The following is a 22218-nucleotide window of genomic DNA, read 5'->3' as shown; positions in this document are numbered from 1 at the left end:
CTTGATTGTACAGGTGGACACTTTCGGGGGGTGTCCCTTGTCTTTTGCCTCCACGATGAGTTCCAGGTCCTGCCCAGTTTTGGACTCGATGGATTTTGTGAGGTACACCTTGCCAGTCCTTGGGTCGATTCTGAAGAATGCCAGGTTATCAGGAGGTTGCATTTTAGAGAAGGAATAGACCAACTCTCCATTGGCACCTTCATCGGCATCGGTAGCTTTCACCTATTGGATTAGACGGGTTAGGTTATTAAATTACATTAAATTGAGCTTTATATAGCGCAATATCCACTAAATGTGCTCAAAGCGCTTTACAAGGGGTCCCTGGTCAACAGCAACATATAACATGTAGGACAGGACATGACGCCTGTTAGGCGATATTACAATTTTGCAGACAAAGACAACGCTGTTAACGGCCAGGTACTCATTTTACACCTGAGTGCGGTGAGGGAATGTGAGTAAAGAGCCTTTTCCAAGGACTCATTTATGCGCCGAGCGCGAGGCTCGAACCCAGGACCTTCCGATCTGAAAACGAGTGTCATAACACTAGACCACATAGCCATTATTGTAATGGAAGTATGTGGATGTTGGCTGTTTGGTAGCTGTAAACGAAAGCTGATCTTTAATACCATTTTCATTCCATTATATATATTTTTAAAAGTTTATTAATTTTGAAATTGTCAAATAAAATTTACAATTAACAATTATAAAAAGATCAATTAGTCAAAAATAAATAAATAAATTTCATAAATTGATTACTGAATGTATGATCAAATAAAACAGATCATTGATTGGGGAGGGAGGGAGGGAGGGGGGGGGGGTAGTCCCCGATAGCTCAACTGATAAGTACTTGCTTCACATGCTAAAGGATTGAAATTGATCCCGGGTAAAGTCGAGATTTTTTTTTCCTCGGACTCCACGGCCACCCAGCAGTGATTGGGTAGCTGAGCCTGTTAGATCTGGTGGAAAGTACTTTCAAATATACTAGCATTTCAACAAGACGGGGTAAGTTCTTTCACAAGTTACACCACATTGCTAAAAACATGACGTATGTTTGGAAGCTTTCGATATTGTGAGTTTTACATGGCTTTCGTACATCCGGCATAGTTTCTAAACCAATAAAAGATTTTAAATCAAACTAAGCGAGCAGCGATCTTGTTGCTTCTAAATTCTTGAATGTTTCTCATTTCTTCTTGCGGCTATGTGGTCTGGTGGTATGGCACTCGTTTTCGGATCGGAAGGTCCTGGGTTCGAGCCTCGCGCTCGGCGCATAGTTGAGTCCTTTACTCACATTCTCTCACCATACTCAGGTGTAAAACGAGTACCTGGCACTTAACAGCGTTGTCTTTGTCCGAAAAATTGTAATATCGCCTAACAGGCGGCATGTCCCGTCCTACATGCTAAATGTTGCTGTTGACCAGGGATCCATTGTAAAGCGCGTTGAGCACATTTAGTGGATATTGCGCTATATAAAGCTCAATTTTATTATTTTTTTCTTCGTATTGAAAAAATAAAAGACGTCATAAATTTTTTTCATTTTTTCTCTCGCATCCTAAAAAAAAAAATTACTTGAACAACACTGTGGTCAGTCCTCCTGTCCTCCGGCACTTCGATGACGTAGACAGGCTGGTCAAACACCGGAAAGTTATCATTGATGTCCGATACTTTGACGTTAACGGTCAGTAGCCCGGTCAGGGGCGGCACTCCGCCGTCTGTAGCACCCACGATGAGCTGGGGAGACCATAATATAAATATTAATTAATTTCAATTTAGATGGATTGTATCTATTTTTGACTTAGGGATAAGCTCCTACTACAAATCTATTTTAGCTAATTACTACTTGGTCAATTATCAAAAGTTCCATCACCGTGATTTCATCATCATCATCATCATCATCATCATCATCATCATCATCATCATCATCATCATCATCATCATCATCATCATCATCGTCATCATCATCATCGTCATCATCATCATCATCATCATCATCATCATCATCATCATCATCATCATCATCATCGTCATCGTCGTCGTCATCATCATCATCATCATCATCATCATCATCATCATCATCATCATCATCATCATCATCATCATCATCATCGTCATCATCATCATCATCATCATCATCGTCATCATCATCATCGTCATCATCATCATCGTCATCATCATCGTCATCATCATCATCATCATCGTCATCATCATCATCATCATCATCATCATCATCATCATCATCATCATCATCATCATCATCATCATCATCATCATCGTGATCATCATCATTATCATCATCGTCATCATCATCATCGCGACGGTTCGATGTCTCGTCCTCTTACATTTCAAGTAAAGTAACATTTTGTAAGGAATCTGATGGATGACGACAATGTTTGCCAATGTCTCGTCCTCTTACATTTCAAGTAAAGTAACATTTTGTAAGGAATCTGATGGATGACGACAATGTTTGCCAATTTCAATCCCCTAGCGCTTTGTCCTTTGATGAAATGACGGGGGCTCGTATGAAATAGAATCAATTTGGTTCCATGCGTCCCGTCCTACCGAGGGGAATTTATTTTTAGACACTGAGAAGCGCATTGAGCACGGCTATCGATCCGTAATGCACTATATAGATATTCTCGATCATTTTATGTGTTTAAATCAAAGGGTCGTAAAGTGAATTTTTTAAAAACCAGAACACAACATGGCGATGGATAAAAGTTAAGCTTGACGCAATAAACCTTAACTCACTCAACCCTAACACCGACTATATGTGACCCATCGTCTCAAAACGGTATTATGTCGGAACAAACCAGATGCTTAAAAGCCGATATAAATGTTAAACTGGTCAAAAATATAAATTGTTGGCATTAACACCCTAAAATATGGTATCCGTTCTCTTCAATAAAACATACAAACTCAACACAAGTCTGATATTTCTGGCTATAAATTCAATTTTCAACATCTTAACCAACTCCACTTAATACCGTTTTGAGGTGAAGGGTTACATATCCGAAGTTTACCCGGGTCACTTTTACCCCATGCCTATTTATTACATTTTTATGAGACAAATTATAGGCGTAGTATCAAAGCTAATGTTAATGGTAGTTGAATAAAACTATCTATCTATGTACGTGCTCATTTTTAATACTTTTTTTTTTTCCAATTTTAAAAAGTAGAAAAAATCACTTGGATTGAGTGAGTTAATGACAGGAAATGGGAATAGTTAAACATCCATAACGTATATCAGAGTAAGTATATGTGGCCCTTCGCCTCAAAACGGTATTAAGTCGGATTGGTTAAGATGTTGAAAATTGAATTTATAGCCAGAAATATGAGACTTGTGTTGAGTTTGTATGTTTTATTGATGAGAACGGATACCATATTTTACGGTGCTAATGCCAACAATTTATATTTTTGACCACTTTAACATTTAATTCGGCTTTTAAGCATTTGGTTCGTTCCGATACAATACCGTTTTTAGAAAAAAAAATAATACGCCCATCAGGCGACTTGTGCTATATGAAATAGAAACCGGGTTTGACATGGCCCTGAGGGGATATGCGCTATATAAATGTTCATATTAATAATTTGTGTTGAACTCTGTAATATCATATTCTATCTTTTTATACTTTTTACCCGTATGAATATTGTACAAGCCAACGTAGACAAGTACGAGCGTATTGTATATATGAACTCATAAAGCTAAAATTTATAATGTTATAATACTGGCGCTGATATAACCTAAATGTCTTGCAAGCGCCGTAAAACCTTTAAACAACAAACAAAAAAACAAACATTTTCTATTCTATGTTACAGTTATCGACGACAGGCTTTCTAAATATCTAAACACGAGGCCACCTATTTATTACGATGTATCATTTTCATTCGATTTTACATCAGATTGTAAAAAGTCAATTGACCGATCTCACCCTTAACTGTGTCTCCTCGTCTCAAAACCGGTATTAAGTCGGGATGATTAAGATGCTGAAAATGGAATGTGTAGCCGGAAATATCATGCTTAAGTTGAGTTTATATGCTTTATAGAGGAGAAGGAATATCATATTTTACTGTGCTAAATACCAACGTTTCATATTTTTGACGAGTTTAACTATTATTTGACTTTTTAGCATCTGGCCCATCCCGACATAATACCGTTTTGAGACGAGGGGTCACAAATATGATTTAACAAGACATGACCTAAAAAAGAGAGAGAGGGAGAGAGAGAGAGAGAGAGAGAGAGAGAGAGAAAGAGAGAGAGAGGGGGGGGGGAGGAGGGAGAGCGGCCCGAATCGATCTCATCCAATTTACCATAATGTGCCTTTGATATTCAGTCAAAAAATAGAATTATCTTTCTTTCTAACTTTAAATTATTCTGTTAATGTTTTGAAATTGGTTCAAACGAATTAATTAACCCCCCCCCCCCCCTTCCTTCTTCGACGAAGTGGGGAAGGAAATAGACCATTCCTGTGACCCGTTCAAAAAAGAACATGTCTCACATTTGTGTCAAAATCCATTTTGAATTAAATGGGTTGATAAACATCTGCCGGGACCAGCGATCCTTTGATTTACATGGCCGTAATCTTTCTATTTTCTTCCCACAATTAATTTTGATCCAAAAATTAACTAACCTTGTAAAAAGCCGCCGACTCCCTGTTGACAGTACTGACCAGCGTGATGTAGACATCAGACGTATTCTGCTCTGTCAAGACTGTGTCTAGTCTGAAAGAGGGAGCCCCTTCCAGCAGCGTGTAGGTTTTCACGCCATTGTCAGGACCAGTATCTCTATCAAAGGCTGTTGGAAGCTGGAATGATCTGCCGCTCTCGGCATTTTCCGGAATGAAAAGATCAAACTCCGATTGGACGAATTCGGGTGGATTGTCGTTGATATCAAGGATTGTGACCCGGAAATCAACGAGGACGAAAAAGATGTTGTAGGCAGATGTAGCAGCGAGTTCAAATTTAAGCAAACATTCCGTTCTAAAGCTACACACGATCTCCCTGTCGATTTTCTCTTTGATGTATATCACACCTGAAGACTTGTCGACGTGGAAGAAATGGCTGTTGGGATTTCCCGAAGACAAAATTTTGAACTGCAGATGTGGTGTCGTTTGACTTGTAGCAGGACTGTTGCTGCTTACTCTATTATCAGACACAGGCGCACTTCCGTTCTGATTTGCTGTACTCGCCTGTATTGTTTTCAGGAATTTCGGTTCCTTCATCAAATCGGCCAATTCCGTATCCGGAAGTTGTTCTTCTTTCACAGTGACGTCAATTTCCACCGACTGGGCCGCCACACCAACATCGTCCAACTGAATGGATAATCCAAGAGCTAGAAGTGGGATCCAAAACAAGACTGCTCTTGTCAAATGTCCCATTTTTACTTGGGGGCTGTTTACATGGTAACGTCAGTAAATCCTTTCCCAAAAGGCCTACATACTATCAAATCTATTGATTCTACACATGGGAAAGATGGCCTTCATGTAGAAATAGCACCACGAGGTAAGCTCCAAGTTGAGAAAACGCTGTCATTACGTATCAGCCATTACAGTGGATTCAAGTATTGATGTGTTTCCTGAATGGGTGAAGTTCGTGATTTGGAAATTTGGGAATTTGTTTTATCTGGAAAAGAGAAAATAAACATTGTAAGATTGCTGACTTTATGAATCTTTAAAAAAAGGGAGAAAATACACAGACTGGCTAACTTCGACCAAACATTCGTTACAAATACAATAGAGTGGAATTGTAACATTTTTATTGAAATATGACCAGCCTAAAGCGGCGAGAATGTCTTCCATAGGATTGGAGTAGATGTTCATTGGCAAATCTAAATTTAACTCAGATTATATTTTTGGGATCGTCGATGGCTCAAAAGATACGTTTCTCAATCTATGTTAATTTCCACAATATGTAAAATAGATCCAACTGTTATATTCAACAATAAAATACTCAAACTCATAGTTAGGTAAGTAACCAATGGGTAAAACTCTTCGTCTGTTAGAAATAACCTTTATTTTTCCGCAAGGCCACACAGCGCGACGGGCAGTCGAACTCGATACCTTTCGGCTACGAAGCAAAGACCATACCACTGAGCCACGCTGTTCCATCAAGACAACATAAAGAACATCTTAAAGAGCTTTGAGCACATCTTGTTCCGCCATATGAAACGAAACATTGGAGCTGTTTTTTTAAAGTCGGAACGTTTTAACCATTGGTTACTTAAATTACCTAGCTATGATTTTGGGCATTTTATTGTTGAATTTAACAGTTGAATGTGAGTACTCTAACATGTAATGAGTGCCAGATTTTATAATTAAAATCGCAAAAATAGCAGTTGATTTAGCCAGTCAAAATTATAGCAACAATATATGGATTGTGTTACCAAGACAAAAAGTGACATGGAACTCACCAACTGCCATGACAGATTTTTGTGTAACAAAAAATACAAAGGCATACCATTTTGTTGTTGTTTTTTTTTTTTTGTTTGTTTGTTATTTAATATGGGAACTTTAAAAATATAAAATCTCTACAAAAGTCAACCACGACTTCGATATCTTCCATAGCTTTGTATACGTCGTTTTTAACTAGAATAATAACCACCGTTCCAATCACATAAGAATAGAACTGTAACAACAATACAAACCCACGAAGCAAAGATTTAAAACACAAATAGTTTCCTTGTTCAGTACCTTTGTTATAATGTGTGCTTGCTTAATAGACCTTGCCTTCTTGGCCAGAAATAAAACGACAATAGCATAATAATATTATTGTCGATAACGATTAAACACACCTTTTGTTCCACTAATGGTGATTAACTCTCGCGTCTCGCTGGATTAGCAAGCAGTAAAGCAAAAACAGCACGTTACTAATAGAGAAAAGAGATAAAGAAGGAAATAGTTGCATGATAATGATAACCTTTTGATGGGTGCGTCGTCGTCCACGAATCCATGCACCAGAAGGTTCAAATGGTTCATTGCCTACACGTGACGCCAACACACAGACAGACAGACATAATAATAAGATACACGGCAATGAGCCAATCATGAGCCTTCCTAATCATTCATTCATACAATCAGCTATCAGTAAATCATAAATCCACTTCTATGTAGTAGATAGTCCCCGAGAACCACTGAGCCTGAGGAGTCGGGTTTTATCCCAGTTTCTGTAGCGTTAAAAGGACTGAAACAATTGCTTGCTACTCACTGGATAGGACGATAGCCTGATCACAAAGTAATTTATTTACCACGTTTGTCACCAAAACCCACATTATCTTGAGTTCGATGACTGGATTTGGCAGCAAGTATTGGTTTTCCCTAAATACAAATGACTGCACTACGCTTTGTTTGTTTGTTGTTTTTTTCTAGTTACAAGGTATACAGTGATCACAATAATACATTTGTCTTGTGAGACGGTTAGATCAATGTAAATAAAATAAATTTGTCTGACTGATAGATTGATTGATTGATGTTATTGATCTATTTGTCTGTCACTCGGTTGATCCTTATTTATTTATCTAAATATTTATTTGATTATTTATCAATTTATTTATCTATTTATCTATTCATCTCTACTTTTATTTAATAATTGATATATCTATTCGTTTCCCAAAATGCTCAACCACTTAATCATTTGTTAGCATTAGTAATATCATTATCTGCTGATTAATCGACTTTTGGTGGAAACAAATGCTTGCTACTTATAGTTAACAAACGGGACTTAAAATATGCCATAACTCTCATTTCTAATATTGAAGACGTAATTCTAAAAAAATCGGAAGTTTGAACAGAGGGCACTTTTGGCGACTTACAATCAGAAGTGATTTTTAAATTGAAAAACGCCGAAGAAGCCTGAGTTTATGGACGCGCCTGAACACAAATCATTTCGGACAGCAGATTGTGGACCTACAAAGTTCTACGGCCGTTTCCTATATCCAATTATTTTTTTTAAATGGTTCGAACTTTAACCAGATACGCTGGCATTCCAAGGGCGACAATTGGGTGGATATCACAACAAGTGACTGGAAAAACGCCCTGATCCAGCTCCCTAACACTACGAGATAAGGAGCTACGGAGCTGATTCCTTTAATTAATAAGCCCAAAGGAATGCTGCTGTGACGGGCATGTATCAAGGCCTTCTATATAGCTATATAGAAGGCTTTGCCTGTATACGTAGTTGTTGGAAGGAAGGAGTCTGTGACGAATATTGGGAGCGGATTAAAAGATTTTCGTAAATAGGTATGTACGCACTAGTACGATGAAGCTGGGCTTAGATATCGGGTCAAAATTGGGTCACGGGATGAATCATTATGAAATAGTAGAGAAAAGTTGAAACAATGCGGGGTCAAAGGTTACAACTTCACAAGACTGCAGGGTATTGTGTTCGTGGATAGCTCACACGGTAGAGCCACGCTCTCACCTGCCAGGCGGAGTTGTCGTACCAATAAGGTCGCAGGTTCAAACCCCACCACCGCCGCGAAAAAAATTTTTATTCTCTATTGTCTTCTGGCACTTTTCTACTCACTTCATATCTTGTTGTTACCAACATAAGTGCCTGCTCCACTCACTTTTCTGAATTAAAAATTCACCCCATACACCGGAGCATACTCAATGTCTCAATCGTTTCTATGTTATATGTTTGTGATGAGAATATTGGCTATTAAGCTTAACTGCTGGTCAAAATTACTTCGCGATGGTGGTGAACGAATCGGCGATCTCAAGAAGTGGGTGAGAGAGGGATCTAGAAATGACTTTGGGTTTGAAACGAATATTTTTGTGTTCGTGGATAGCTCACACGGTAGAGCCACGCTCTCACCTGCCAGGCGGAGTTGTCGTACCAATAAGGTCGCAGGTTCAAACCCCACCACCGCCGCGAAAAAATTTTTTATTCTCTATTGTCTTCTGGCACTTTTCTACTCACTTCATATCTTGTTGTTACCAACATAAGTGCCTGCTCCACTCACTTTTCTGAATTAAAAATTCACCCCATACACCGGAGCATACTCAATGTCTCAATCGTTTCTATGTTATATGTTTGTGATGAGAATATTGGCTATTAAGCTTAACTGCTGGTCAAAATTACTTCGCGATGGTGGTGAACGAATCGGCGATCTCAAGTAGTGGGTGAGAGAGGGATCTAGAAATGACTTTGGGTTTGAAACGAATATTTTTGTGTTCGTGGATAGCTCACACGGTAGAGCCACGCTCTCACCTGCCAGGCGGAGTTGTCGTACCAATAAGGTCGCAGGTTCAAACCCCACCACCGCCGCGAAAAAAATTGTTATTCTCTATTGTCTTCTGGCACTTTTCTACTCACTTCATATCTTATTATAGCTGGTTCTGCCGACTTCAGTCATACTTGACACAATGGGGGAGAATAAAATTGGTCTGAAAATGTAAATTGTTGAGAATCGGATACTCATTTTATTTTTTATCGTAGAGTTCAAGGAAAACACGAGAAGTGGCTATAAATTACTTTTTAAAGGAACAATGTTGCCCCCATCCCCGATAATCGAAAAATGTTCCCTGGTCCTGAAAATGTAAGCTCTGACTTGCCTTCTCACTCAGTTTTATAACTCAGCATTTTGCAGTCGGAGCCAAAATTCGAGTAGGTCTGCCCTTATCCTTTTACCAATAAGTTTGTTTTGTTTTGATTTGTGTTTGTTTATTCGTTCGTCTGTTTGTTTGTTTGTTTGAAAAGAAATGAAAAAGTTACAGGGACTGACTTGGTTCGGGAATTGAAAGATTGGTAGATTATATATTGCGTTTGCACACGCTCGTGTGTGCTGACGGTTATATATTATAATACGGACCTAGAAATCATTGAATCCGTGTATGGAAAGGTGGATATTTGAGATGGGAGGATCCATGTCCTTAGGAATGTCGATAAGAAGATAAGTGGATGGGTTGTTTGGGAATATCGTTACGTATCATAAAGAGATAAAGAAGTTATTATATTGCGGGCTAAGATATGCATCACAGCAGATTTTTGTCTTTTTTTACCAAGGACAGCAGGAACAACGATGTCATTGGTTCTTGGTTTAATTTCTTTTCCGTCACAGATAAAAAGCGCCTAGTCACATCCGACAATGACCCTCACGGAAGTCCCATGCAAAATAATTTGTTTTATTTCATTCCTAGACTGAAAGCCATGGAGAAAGGGACAGCACATTTGGGGGATTGACGATCTACCAGCAACAACCCCCCGGGTGAAAATAGTTGGTTCTGCTGTTATCGTCAGTTAAATAACAGTACAAGTAATACATTGTGAACAAAATAGACTTGCTTTTAATTGGGTATAATATAGAGTGAAAATTCTGCACTATATCAATGTAGCCAGACAGGACGACTGGCGTGTAGACACTAAGTGACGATACTGGACGACACTGGTCACCAAGGTGGAAATGTGATTATTAAAACTGCCAGGCCGTGTTATTAAGTGGGAAGACAGACAAAAGGCCATCACCACGCTGAGCGCCATTATTAACAAAACCAATCAGATCAATATCGGAGGGTCACGTGACATTTTCTCTCTAGAGCTCGAGAGTGACGACACTTCCTGTGCCGTGAGGTATTAATATATTGATGATAATGGTAATGATATGATCCATTGGGGGGGGGGGGGAAGCATTAATACCATAATGACGGGGAGATCAATTAATGACTCTTGACAAATTTCATGGCACATGCACACACACGCACACACACACACACACACACACACACACACATACACACACACACATATATATATATATATATATAAATACATTCACAAACACACATGCGCGCGGATTCGAGGTTACGTGATTCAGAGGCATCGGCCGATACTGGCATGTGTTCGTTTAGTTGACAGGAAAGAGTTTTAGCCTTGACAGGTTCTAAGAAATGTATTTTCTCCAGTAAATCAATCCTGAATGGTTAAAAAAAAAAGATTTTTAAAAACAACAAAAAACTAAAATCAAAATAAAACTTGAGCTTTTATATAACGCAATATCCACTCGACGTGCTCGAAGCGCTTTATAAAGGGTCCCTGACCAACAGCAACACGTAACATGTAGAACGAGATATGACGCCTGTTAGGAGATATATTTTTTCCGATAAAGACAACACTGTTAACGGCCATGCACTCATTTTATATCTGAGTGCGGTGACAAAATGTGAGTAAAGAGCCTTTTCCAAGGACTCAACTATGCGCCAAGCGAAGCTCGAACTCAGGACCTTCCGATCCGAAAGCGAGTGTCATACTACAAGACTACATAGCCGCACGAAAACAAAAAAAAATATATGGGATAATTTGTTCTTTGTTACTTGATCCTCTGATGACCGTCGGCCTACTTTCATGGTGGTTATTCCCAGCCTATACGTGCATATCTATGCCTTGCTCCCAGCATCTTCCTTCTCTTCTCTTGCTTCTTTTTCTGCCTCGTATAGAATTGTTACTAGTAACCGTTCATCAAGCGTTTCATGGCATCTAGTGTTCCAAAGTACGAGATAATATGATTTTATATCCAGTCTCTCTGACCGCTTGGTTCTTAAATTGGGTCCAGTTATGGACGTGCAAAGTTGAGTCCTTGGAAAAGGCCCTACCTAAACTCAAATTCTCTCTCCTCATTCATGGACAAAACAAGTAATAATTCTTACTGACGTCGTGTTCTGTAAAACATATTATTAAGTGTTGCCGTTGGCTTGGGTCCGTTTGAACGCTTTAAACTCAATAATGGATATTGTATTGTCTAAACACCAACGTGCCAAAGAGGAGAAGACAGTGATCGATGTTACGGACATACGTATGTGTATGTATATATATATATATATATATATATATATATGTGTGTGTGTGTGTGTGTGTGTGTGTGTGTGTGTGTGTAGTATACACATCCCCAAACAGCAAGTTAGATGCCAAAAGTGTACTTTTGGATGGTCTAAAATCGGCGTTTAAATTTAGAAGTACAAGGTAGCACAGCATTGTAACCTTTAATATTACCATCAAGGTTAGAAGAAGATTGGAAATTGCCTTATCTCCCCTTTTGACCCCGTACAATTTTGTATGTCCATCTTAATAAAACCCCGTACCAGTCGCCAAGCAGTTTTTCAGTCTTAAAAGCACCCCCCCCCCCCCCGCCCCCGCTTCTCCCCCAATCAAAGGATGGTCGGGTCCCAAAACCCTTGGTCACTTCCGTAATGATTTCCTGTCATCAACCATATAATCTGGCCTACACTGGGAAAAAAAACGCACTTGTGGCTTTGAACAGAATGTTTTATTTGGTTTTTTAAAATTCAAATATGGATGATATGAGATGAACCCTGTCTTTCTTTTCTTTCTTTCTTTCTCTTTCGCTCCCTGTCAAATTAAATGTGTGTGTGTGTGTGTGTGTGTGTGTGTGTGTGTGTGTGTTTTCCATCTGTCGAGCTGAATCAATTGTACCACGATTAGATGGTGGACTCACACACTTGTTCACGTTGCGATATAAAATAATGGCAACACGACTGTTATTGAATAAGAAAATGGAAGAAGAAAAAAAATCAGAGATACGTATATTATAAAAACTCGCGCCGCTTCGTAGGAAAAGAAACGAATTAATAAAAGTGCCAAAATGAGTCAATAAAATGGAGATAAAGGATCTGACTCATGCATGAACAACACAAAACAAACGACGTTTCGGTCCTTGGCCTTTTTCAAGTAAACACAGAATACAAAATAGAAAAAGAAAACATGGAAGTGCATTTCCACTGTCCACAAAATAATAAAATATAGAAGAACGCGGATATTATGGGGAAAACGGTAGGGGCTGCCTGAAGCCGGTGATCGTAAAATACTAACGATAGAGTGAAAATGGAGAGGCTTCGTATGGGAACAAAACAGACAATGGACGTTTCGGGTACAAGCCCTTCGATCACCCCCCCCCCCCCCCCCTGGGGCACCCTACCCACTACCCACTCCACGCTAACATTTAATTCATACTGCAACCGCCATTGAGTACAGACTATACAAGTTATTTTTTATTATATTTTATTTGTTTTCCACGTTAATTTATGTATTGTTGTGCTGACGAAGGGTTTGTACCCGAAACGTCCATTGTCTGTTTTGTTGCCATACGAAGCCTCTCCATTCTCACTCTTTCGTTAGGATATAATGGAGACAATTCGGCTCAAGTCATTTATATTTCCCGAGCAGACATTTATAATGAGACGACGGGTCGTCACTAAGGCAGATGGGATGAATGACACGATGACCTTTTTAAAGCACATTATGAAACTGGGCACGAGCAAGGGAGACGACAAAGATGACTGTCGGACTTCTGGCAATACTAACAAATAAAAACGATTGAACAAATTAATATGCTTTAAAAAAAATATATATTTGTTTTTTTTTTTTGTTTTTTTTTTTGTTTGTTTGTTTTTTCTTTTTTAATTTTACAGTCCACAGCTTCCAGCAGCTTCGTTTTCAGGGTACAACCCATGACGTTAATCTAGTCGGCCACGGTACAAACACATCTATGTACGCGGTCTGCGTCAACCAAGATTTGACAAAAACCCCTTGGTAGTGTCCATGAGATGTGTCATTTGGGCAATGGTTACGCACGGGGGTCCATTCAGCATAATGACAAATAATAACATTATACTATTCATTCGTGCTCCACAGGTATATAAATGACTGCGATATTCATTGTCCTTATGCCAGGCTTTATGCAACATGACAAGACGGACAGTCAGAGAAAAGGTGATGGCCAATTCTTTATTATCATTGTACGGTGGTGTCAAGTTATTAGTACGCTTTTATGGCGTTGTGATTTATGAATGAATCATTGTTTGTTATACAACACAGTTTGTGCTTGGGAGACTAGAAGCATAATATTACTTTTACAGTCCGCCAGGCCTAGTCAAAGTCTTAATATGGACATATATTAAGTAAATGTGCAAATGTAATGCGTGCAAAGAAGGAGCATCGACTCAACTACCAGAGTAATGCAAGTATACAAATACGTGAATAGATGAAGAAATAAATTAAAGAGGGAATAAATAAATAAATAAATGAATGAACGAAAGCATGGATGAATAAATGAATGAACGAATCACACATTAAGAAAAATATAAAACTTTAAAAGAAAATGAAAAAATATATAATTAAATAAATAAATACAGAATATTTTGAAAGAGCACACATTTGTCCCATTACTTTTTGACTCACCCTCGTGTATATCGATATATGGATAAATAAGATAGGTAGGTAGGTAGATAGATAGATAGATAGATAGGTAGGTAGATAGATTGATAGAGTGTGTGTGTGTGTGTGTGTGTGTGTTTGTGATGATGATGTGTGGGTGGGTGTGAGTTTGTGTATGTGTGTGTGTGTGTGTGTGAGAGAGAGAGAGAGAGAGAGAGAGAGAGAGAGAGAGAGAGAGAGAGAGTTGTGTATATTCTGCTCGAGGAACTCTCATGCCACCAGCGTTTCGACAACGCCAACGCATAAAAAGAAAGTCATATTTAGACAATAAATTGACGGGTTCGAGCCCCCACCGCCGCCGCGAAATTTTTATTCTCGATTGTCTTCTGGCACTTTCCTACTCTTTTCATTTCTAGATAATATGCATTGTTATAACGAGTCAAATGACGTCACTGTGTATGCACGCATTGTGATGTCATAATGTGTAGAGAACGATGGATGATGAAGCGTGGGGATTTTGGCGTTGACATCTCGATGGCTACGCATTGAGCGGGAATAGGATTATAGGCCTTACTAGATGTGTTGGAAAGTGAGAATGGATAGATGGATGGATGCATGGGGGGGGGGGGGTGAATGGATGGGTGAGTGGATAAATGGATGAAGGGATGGGTGAAGGAATGCAAACTAAGGTAAATGGAAGGTTAAAATTATGGTTGGATCGGTCATGGAAAAAACATAGCGCAAATATAGCGCAATATCCACAAAATGTGCTCAAAGCGCTTTACAAGGGGTCCCTGGTCAACAGCAACATTTAACATGTAGGACGGGACATGCCGCCTGTTAGGCGATATACACAATTTTTCGGACAAAGACAACGCTGTTAACGGCCAGGTACTCATTTAACACCTGAGTACGGTGAGAGAAAGTGAGTAAAGAGCCTTTGCCAAGGACTCAACTATGCGCCGAACGCGGTGCTCGAACTCATGACCTTCTGATCCGAAAGCGAGTGTCATACCACTAGACCACATAGCCGCACGGGGAGGATAAATTAATGATGCATTAATGAGTGGATAAATGAATGAGTGAGTGAATGAATGAATGAATGAGTAAGTGAGTGAATGAATGAATGAATGAATGAATGGATGAATGAATGAATGAATGGATGAATGAATGAATGAATGAATGAATGAATGAATGAATGAATGAATGAATGAATGAATGAATGAATGAATAAATGAATGGAGTGATTGACGGATAGGTGGGTGCATGGATGAATGGACATAGAAATGAATTATTGAATCAATGAATGAAAGTCTGGAAGGATGGATGGATTGACAAAATGAACGAGTGAACGAAGGAATGAATGAATCAAATAATGAACATAAATAACCAAAGTTCCAACAACCCAGAGGGGAAATAAGACTACATATCAAGCCCAAGGATTCATACTGTAGGTTAGTATAACCTTTTAACGCGCACAAAAGGGATCCAGCACGAGAGCGAAATTGGAAAATATTGACCGGGCTTATGTAAACTCGTATTATAAATCATTTCCATTCTCAGATCTCTTCAATTCAATTCAATTCAATACAGTAAAGGCATTTACTGACGTCACCGACAAAACGTTTTTTTTAAATGTATTTTTTAAAAATTGGCCAGAATTTATTCTACTTCAATAAATTTGACTTTCCACTGTCAAAAAAAAAATTTTAAAATCCTTAAAGTTGTGACTTCAAAGTAAGTCTAAATTAGTCCTCAAATGTAGGAATTTTGGACAAGGTGAGCATCCTCTTAATTTATCAATATTATTTAAAGTTTAAAAAAAAAAAAAGAAAGAAAAACTCTAGCCAAATTTTTTTAAAGTTGTTTTTTTCGGTATACAGTAGATGGGGCCTAAAACGCTCATAATGGAGAAATCAATAGATTATAAATTAATACGGAATAATTATGCAGCAAATCATAATAGAAAGGATGTGCTATTCAGACTTGAAATTACGAGTGTAAAAACGAAAAGTTCACGGTCGATTCATTGAACCGGATCGACACGATGAGAGGCTGGGTCGTCTCTAGATGCTAATGGGTTCGTTAGAGCGTGACCAAGATGGAAAACTTAATAACCCGAAGACGTCCGGTACTTTTGAAGCTCTCCGGCGCTGAAATAAAGGGAACAATACAATGCCCGGATGTGCACTTAGCATTAAGAGTTAAAAGCAAGCTATTTGCTAAAAGGGGTCGCTTTTGAAAAATTTTTAAGTTAAAATATCATATTTGAAATTCTTATGGGAGGTATTGAAATGAAACCTAAAAATCAAATACTGTTACGTCACCTCTCTCTCTCTCTCTCTCTCTCTCTCTCTCTCTCTCTCTCTCTCTCTCTCTCTCTCTCTCTCTCTCTCTCTCTCTCTAAACTCTCCCAATGTTCCTAACTCCTACCTATTGTCAAGGCTATTTCATTTTTCACAATGTAGAAAAAATAAGTAGGCTGGGTGCATGGACTTAAAGGAAAGGACTCTAAACAAAATGGGAGTGGTCCTCTTTTCGTTTGTTAAAATACGATGACTTCAGCCATGCGCAGAGCCATTTCCATTTTATTGGATTACCGGGTCTAAATCTCAAGTGTTTACCTTAGATACCTCTTAATTCTCTCGGAAGCCTTTGTAATTTTTGCAATTATAAGAGTTGCTATGATATAAATCTTTATCTAAATTATAATGTTTAACTTAAGGCTAATAAAAGTAACTCTACGTTTCCCTTATAAACGCTAAATTAGTTTAAAACTAGATTCAAAAATTCACGTGAAAAGATGGACGCGCCCCTTTTACTGTAGACTTTTAAACAAGTCATTTTAAAAAGTTTCAATTCAAACTTATATGGATGATATTTAGGATTTTTCCCAATAATAGAATTGTCACGAAAAAATATTTTTTTTGTTTCGAAATAACAAAGTATTTATTTTATGGCAACTAAAAACAAGTTATTTACTGTCAACAGTTCTGAAGTGATTCCGCCTTCTGTTTTTGGCGATTTCAGAAATTTTGGATATTTTTACGATACTGATATTTTAACAAGACATAATGATTATCACTTCCCTCGTTTAATTAGACCTGTAAATGAGCTCTATAAAAATTGACTGAAACTCTTCGACAAACTGAAGATTCAATTATTTTTTAAAAAAATAAGGGCATCATTGGAGAAGAGAGTGATAAATACAATACATTAAAATAGTGGGTGTTATTTCTTACTGGAAGTATGATGACTGCCATAATTTGATGTAGAAGGAATGCTAAATAAGCATGTCATTCATATAGGTAAAGATGACTTACTTCATCAAAGTCATATTCCTGCCTCTGGAATTTTTTTTGACATAGTCAGAAAAATAATCACCATTATCATCTTTAACTTCTAGCCATGACCAATTGAATTTATTCCTCACACTCACATCTTTATAACTTTATCGATGCTCGACAAGTCTGAATTGCGATCCACGAACATCTCAGCCATTGTGAGAACATTAGAATAATGTAGCAATGAGCAAACTTGATTTTCAATCAGTAAATGACAGAGAAAAAAAAAACTTAAATAAATATGGCTTCTGGCCAATACACTGAATTATTAAGTAGAAGTGAATTATCAAGAAGAAACTTCGGCAGGCGTAGCGGAAAAATTCAAAGAATCGAAATGAAGGTAAATCGCCACAAAACAGCAAGCTCGCTTGGGCTTGAGCAAAACAATGGCAGAAAACGTCCTGATTTGCACGGGAATTAATTAGGCTACTTACCATTGTTCCTTATAATCAGGTACTCAATCAGTGAAGAAACGGTCAACCAGTTTGTTTACATTTACAATGTGAGGCAATCGAAATGTGCTTGTGTAGCAATCTATCCTAATCTAACTTTCGCATTTTATTTTTTTTTAATACTTTTAAAACCCTGCTTGTAATTGTGGTCAATTTTGGCTTAGACGAAACAGTGAAATTTATCGCTCGGCGGCTCAGTTAAAATTGGCTACCGTTGGGATCACGACAGGTTGGAAAGTGAAAAAATAATTTAACGAAGGCTGTGTGAAATTTCACTGGAATGTGTTCAGTCACGCCAATTCTAAAAAGCGTCGCTTAGCCTTGGCAATAAATCCATCGTTAATATTAACGGCTCCCATGAGCTATGCGTAGCGTTATGGAACACTCCTAATTACTTTACGGTCATTCGACTACGATTTGTGAATTCTTTCTTTCTTCACTTCTTTCTTTCTTCCCTTTTTTTTTTAAATATTTGAATTTGACAAATTGACTGATTTCAGTTAATTGACTGAGAATTTACAGGTCTATTTAATCTTATCGATGGAAACGGCGACTGCTATCATTCGCAATTTTATCAACGCAACATGTATGAAGCATGATGGTTTTGTAAATATAAGTCAACAACTCTGTGAGAACTATCTGTTGAAAGCTCTGTTGAAAAAATCGATTAATTTGGAATCGAAGCGACGGAAAATAGCGAAAGATAGCGCCTCGCATAACTAACCATCAGACAAAAAGAGTGTATTGACAGCCTTATTGCGTTGTGTGGCCTTGAGCAAGTCACCTCGCCCTAGCTCACTTTGCGGCGCTGCTCTGCGGCTGAGGCTTGGGTTATTCCAGTTTTCCCTTGGACTAGACAAACTTTCCTTTCGGGATGAATAAAGGGAATTTTATTTTATTTTATTTATTTACTTTTTGAAGAAGAAGAAGAAGAAGAAGAAGAAGAAGAAGAAGAAGAAGAAGAAGAAGAAGAAGAAGAAGAAGAAGAAGAAGAAGAAGAAGAAGAAGAAGAAGAAATGATAGATAGACAGACAGACATAGAGACAGATAGATATATAGATAGATGGATAGATAGATAAGTAGATAGATAGATAGATAGATAGATAGACAGATAGATAAATAGATAGATACATGGGTGAGCAAGCAAGCAGGCAGGTAGGTAGATAAGTAGGTAAGTCGGTAGGTAAAGAGAAAAGACTCACCTGACTTTTCCTGACACAATAAATATTGATATCCTCCAAGAAATGTTCACACACACTGAACTGATTGAAATCCGATGTTAAAATCCTGATATGCTTGATTTGTGATTAAACTTCTGGATTTATTCGATGGAATATTATTATTATGATGATGATTTATTGTCATCCCAGATCCAATTTCCCTGTCGTCAATGTATCGTCTGGGTGGAGAAGAAGAAAGAAAATAGTGAATTTTAATATTAAAAACATCTTACTTTCATTGCATTGGAAATTGGTTGTCGTAAATGATTCATTTATCATTCTTAATTCAAAAGATCAACTCTTGAAAAGAAAGGAGAAAAAAAAAAAACAACCAAAAAACCCCCACTCATATTGAGCTTATTTTTAGCGCAATACACACTTAAATGTGCTCAAGTCAAAGCGCTTTACATGTCTCAAACCAACAGCACCATGTCGGGACGACATATTATTATGACGCCTTATTTTTTTCCCGGCAGATAGAACGCTTTAAGCAGCCAGGCACTCATTTTTACACCAGAGTGAGGTGAGACAATGTGAGTAAAGAGTTGCGGGTCCGGAGGCGTCAAATCAGGAGCGGGTAAAGCTGCATAAGAGTAAGAACATAACGTATAGATAACAGAGGCGATTCGTACTTAGTGAAATAGAAAACTTGTAATGGGGGAAATAATGAAATAAGGACTCATTGTGAAGCGCCTCGTTCACTGTGTATCTCTTTTAAAATGGGATATTATACGCTCAGAATATATATATAATGTATTTAGTTAAAGGGAAGGGGAGTGAGAAAGAAATTATAGGGTACGAAGCATGAAGAAATAAAAATAAAGATAGAAAGAAAGAGGGAATTGACGGACACTTCCACATAACACAAGTAACAAGTCAGTTTCACCATGACAAAGTTTACACATAACATTAAACCTACACTATAAACATTTAAAAACGCATTTAGACTGTCCCATAACGAAACCCGGGTGCTGAAACGACCAGAAATGATAATCTGGGCGAATAAATAAAAGGCATGGCTAAATAAAGTAAACACTAAGCGAGACACATCAAGAAAAACAAGGTGGGGGTGGCTAGGATCAAAGAACGTATTGTTGTTGTGGTAGGACGGGGCCTCTCAATCGTTGTGTTTTGATATTCCCATCTGCCCTGCGGTGACAGACAGATACTAGCTAGCTACGACAAACGGACAAGTCAGAAAACTCTTCTACCACTTACGATGGTAATATAAATAGAAAGCTCAAAGGGAGAAAACAAAAGACAAACTTTTGAAGTTTACATCGTTGGAGAGGAAAGGGCAGGGTTTGACACGTAGACCATTAATATATTATTTTTATAAAAGTATTATTAAAACAATGCATGTATGAGGTGACCAAATGTATATGGCATTACATTGTAACTCGAGGGGATGGGGGAGGGGGGAGAGATTCTAACCCCACTTTTTCTTTTAACTTAAATTTCAAATTTGATTTGTTTTTGGCAAGTTTATTGTCCCTTGATTTACTGACTTGCACAAAACGAACGCTTTCTATTGAACAAAATTGAATACATTTTTTAGCTGTTATATTCATTATTATTTTTCAGTATTTTTCACAGTCCATGGCTTCTCGAGATTAGTATTCAGTTTATTTATCTTATTTAAAAAAAACAACAATTCAAACAAATAGATTTATATCTAGTTGTGTTTTATACGGGGACAAGATTAGGCCTAAGTGCACAACCTTCACATCGATAAATGTCAGTTCACAACATTTCATTTCGAGCCCAGGCCTACACTTCAAGCCCCGGGCTATACTTCATGCCGAGGCCTACATTTCAAGCCGAGGCCTACACTTCAAGCCCAGGCCTACACTTCAAGCCCAGGCCTACACTTCATGCCGATGACTACACTTCATGCCGAGGCCTACACTTCAAGCCCAGGCCTACACTTCATGCCGAGGCCTACACTTCAAGCCCAGGCCTACACTTCAAGCCCAGGCCAACACTTCAAGCCCAGGCCACCACATCAAGCACAGGCCTACACTTCATGCCGAGGCCTACACTTCATGTCGAGGCCTACACTTCATACCGAGACCTACACTTCATGCCGAGGCCTACAGTTCATGCCGAGGCCTATACTTTATGCCGAGGCCTACACTTCATGCCGAGGCCTACACTTCAAGCCCAGGCCTACACTTCAAGCCCAGGCCTACACTTCAAGCCCAGGCCTACACTTCATGCCGAGGCCTACACTTCAAGCCCAGGCCTACACTTCAAGCCCAGGCCTACACTCCATGCCGAGGCCTACACTTCAAGCCCAGGCCTACACTTCAATATAAAACAAGACACATTATCTAAATATTATCACCTAAATTGATTAAAATCATCAAAAACATGTGCTACTTTATTGACGTTAAAACACCCACGATGACGAAATTCCTTTACACGTTACAGATATCAATTCACACCGAATGTGTTAAGAAACGAGTCTACTATATCGACTGATGGATTTTAGCCTAATACGCGGGTTTTAATAAGACTGACTGTAATATGGTGCTATACACTGATCAAACAGTTTTTTAAAAAAATAATAATTTGGCCATAAATGTTTTATATCAACTATTGATGGATTAAACTATAATTTGTCAAATTATCAAAAAGTCTCAAACTTGCCTTTTCAAGGAAGTCTCCTTTTGAAACTTTGTTGACAAGTTAGGGGTCATGTTTTTATGTACTATTGATTGAAGTGAATGGTTTCTGGTCAGTGTTTCAAACTGTGTTCTGTCATTGTATGGCGGTATAGATTAGAGAAGCTCATACCATCCACTAATTCAATCCAAATCTATATTACATACGGTGGACACTTTGTTCATTGAGAGTACAAAGCTGTAATCCGTTTGGAATAGGCTGGATTAGGGGATTAGTCGTGTTCATGGACGGCCACAGACAGCGATAACCAATACATCTTTCATTGCTTATCGATTTGAAAGGATTTCATTCGAATCGGTGCGTAAATTCATGTGATGGATGTATGAACATCCCTCTCTCTCTCTCTCTCTCTCTCTC

General features: G+C 38.3%; 1 protein-coding gene across 3 annotated transcripts in view; it reads right to left on the bottom strand.

Annotated features, from left to right (window-relative positions):
• LOC144971594 (protocadherin-1-like) overlaps positions 1 to 22218 on the bottom strand; it is a 156407-nt gene that overhangs the window by 11866 nt on the left and 122323 nt on the right. For all 3 annotated transcript variants that reach the window (XR_013645168.1, XR_013645169.1, XM_078912660.1), the window contains 4 exons: positions 19156 to 19352; positions 4626 to 5616; positions 1567 to 1728; positions 1 to 222 (listed from right to left, as the gene is read on the bottom strand). Coding sequence is in view for 1 of the 3 variants with exons in the window: in XM_078912660.1 (XP_078768786.1) it covers positions 1 to 222; positions 1567 to 1728; positions 4626 to 5372 (1131 nt within the window). In the remaining 2 variants the exon portion in view is untranslated. The remainder of the gene's footprint in view (positions 223 to 1566; positions 1729 to 4625; positions 5617 to 19155; positions 19353 to 22218) is intronic.

Source organism: Berghia stephanieae, chromosome 4 (genome assembly GCF_034508935.2).
Source record: "Berghia stephanieae isolate SIO BIC M18660-M18661 chromosome 4, UCSD_Bste_1.3, whole genome shotgun sequence".
NCBI classification, from domain to species: domain Eukaryota; kingdom Metazoa; phylum Mollusca; class Gastropoda; order Nudibranchia; family Aeolidiidae; genus Berghia; species Berghia stephanieae.
This window is presented reverse-complemented; position numbering and strand designations above follow the sequence as displayed.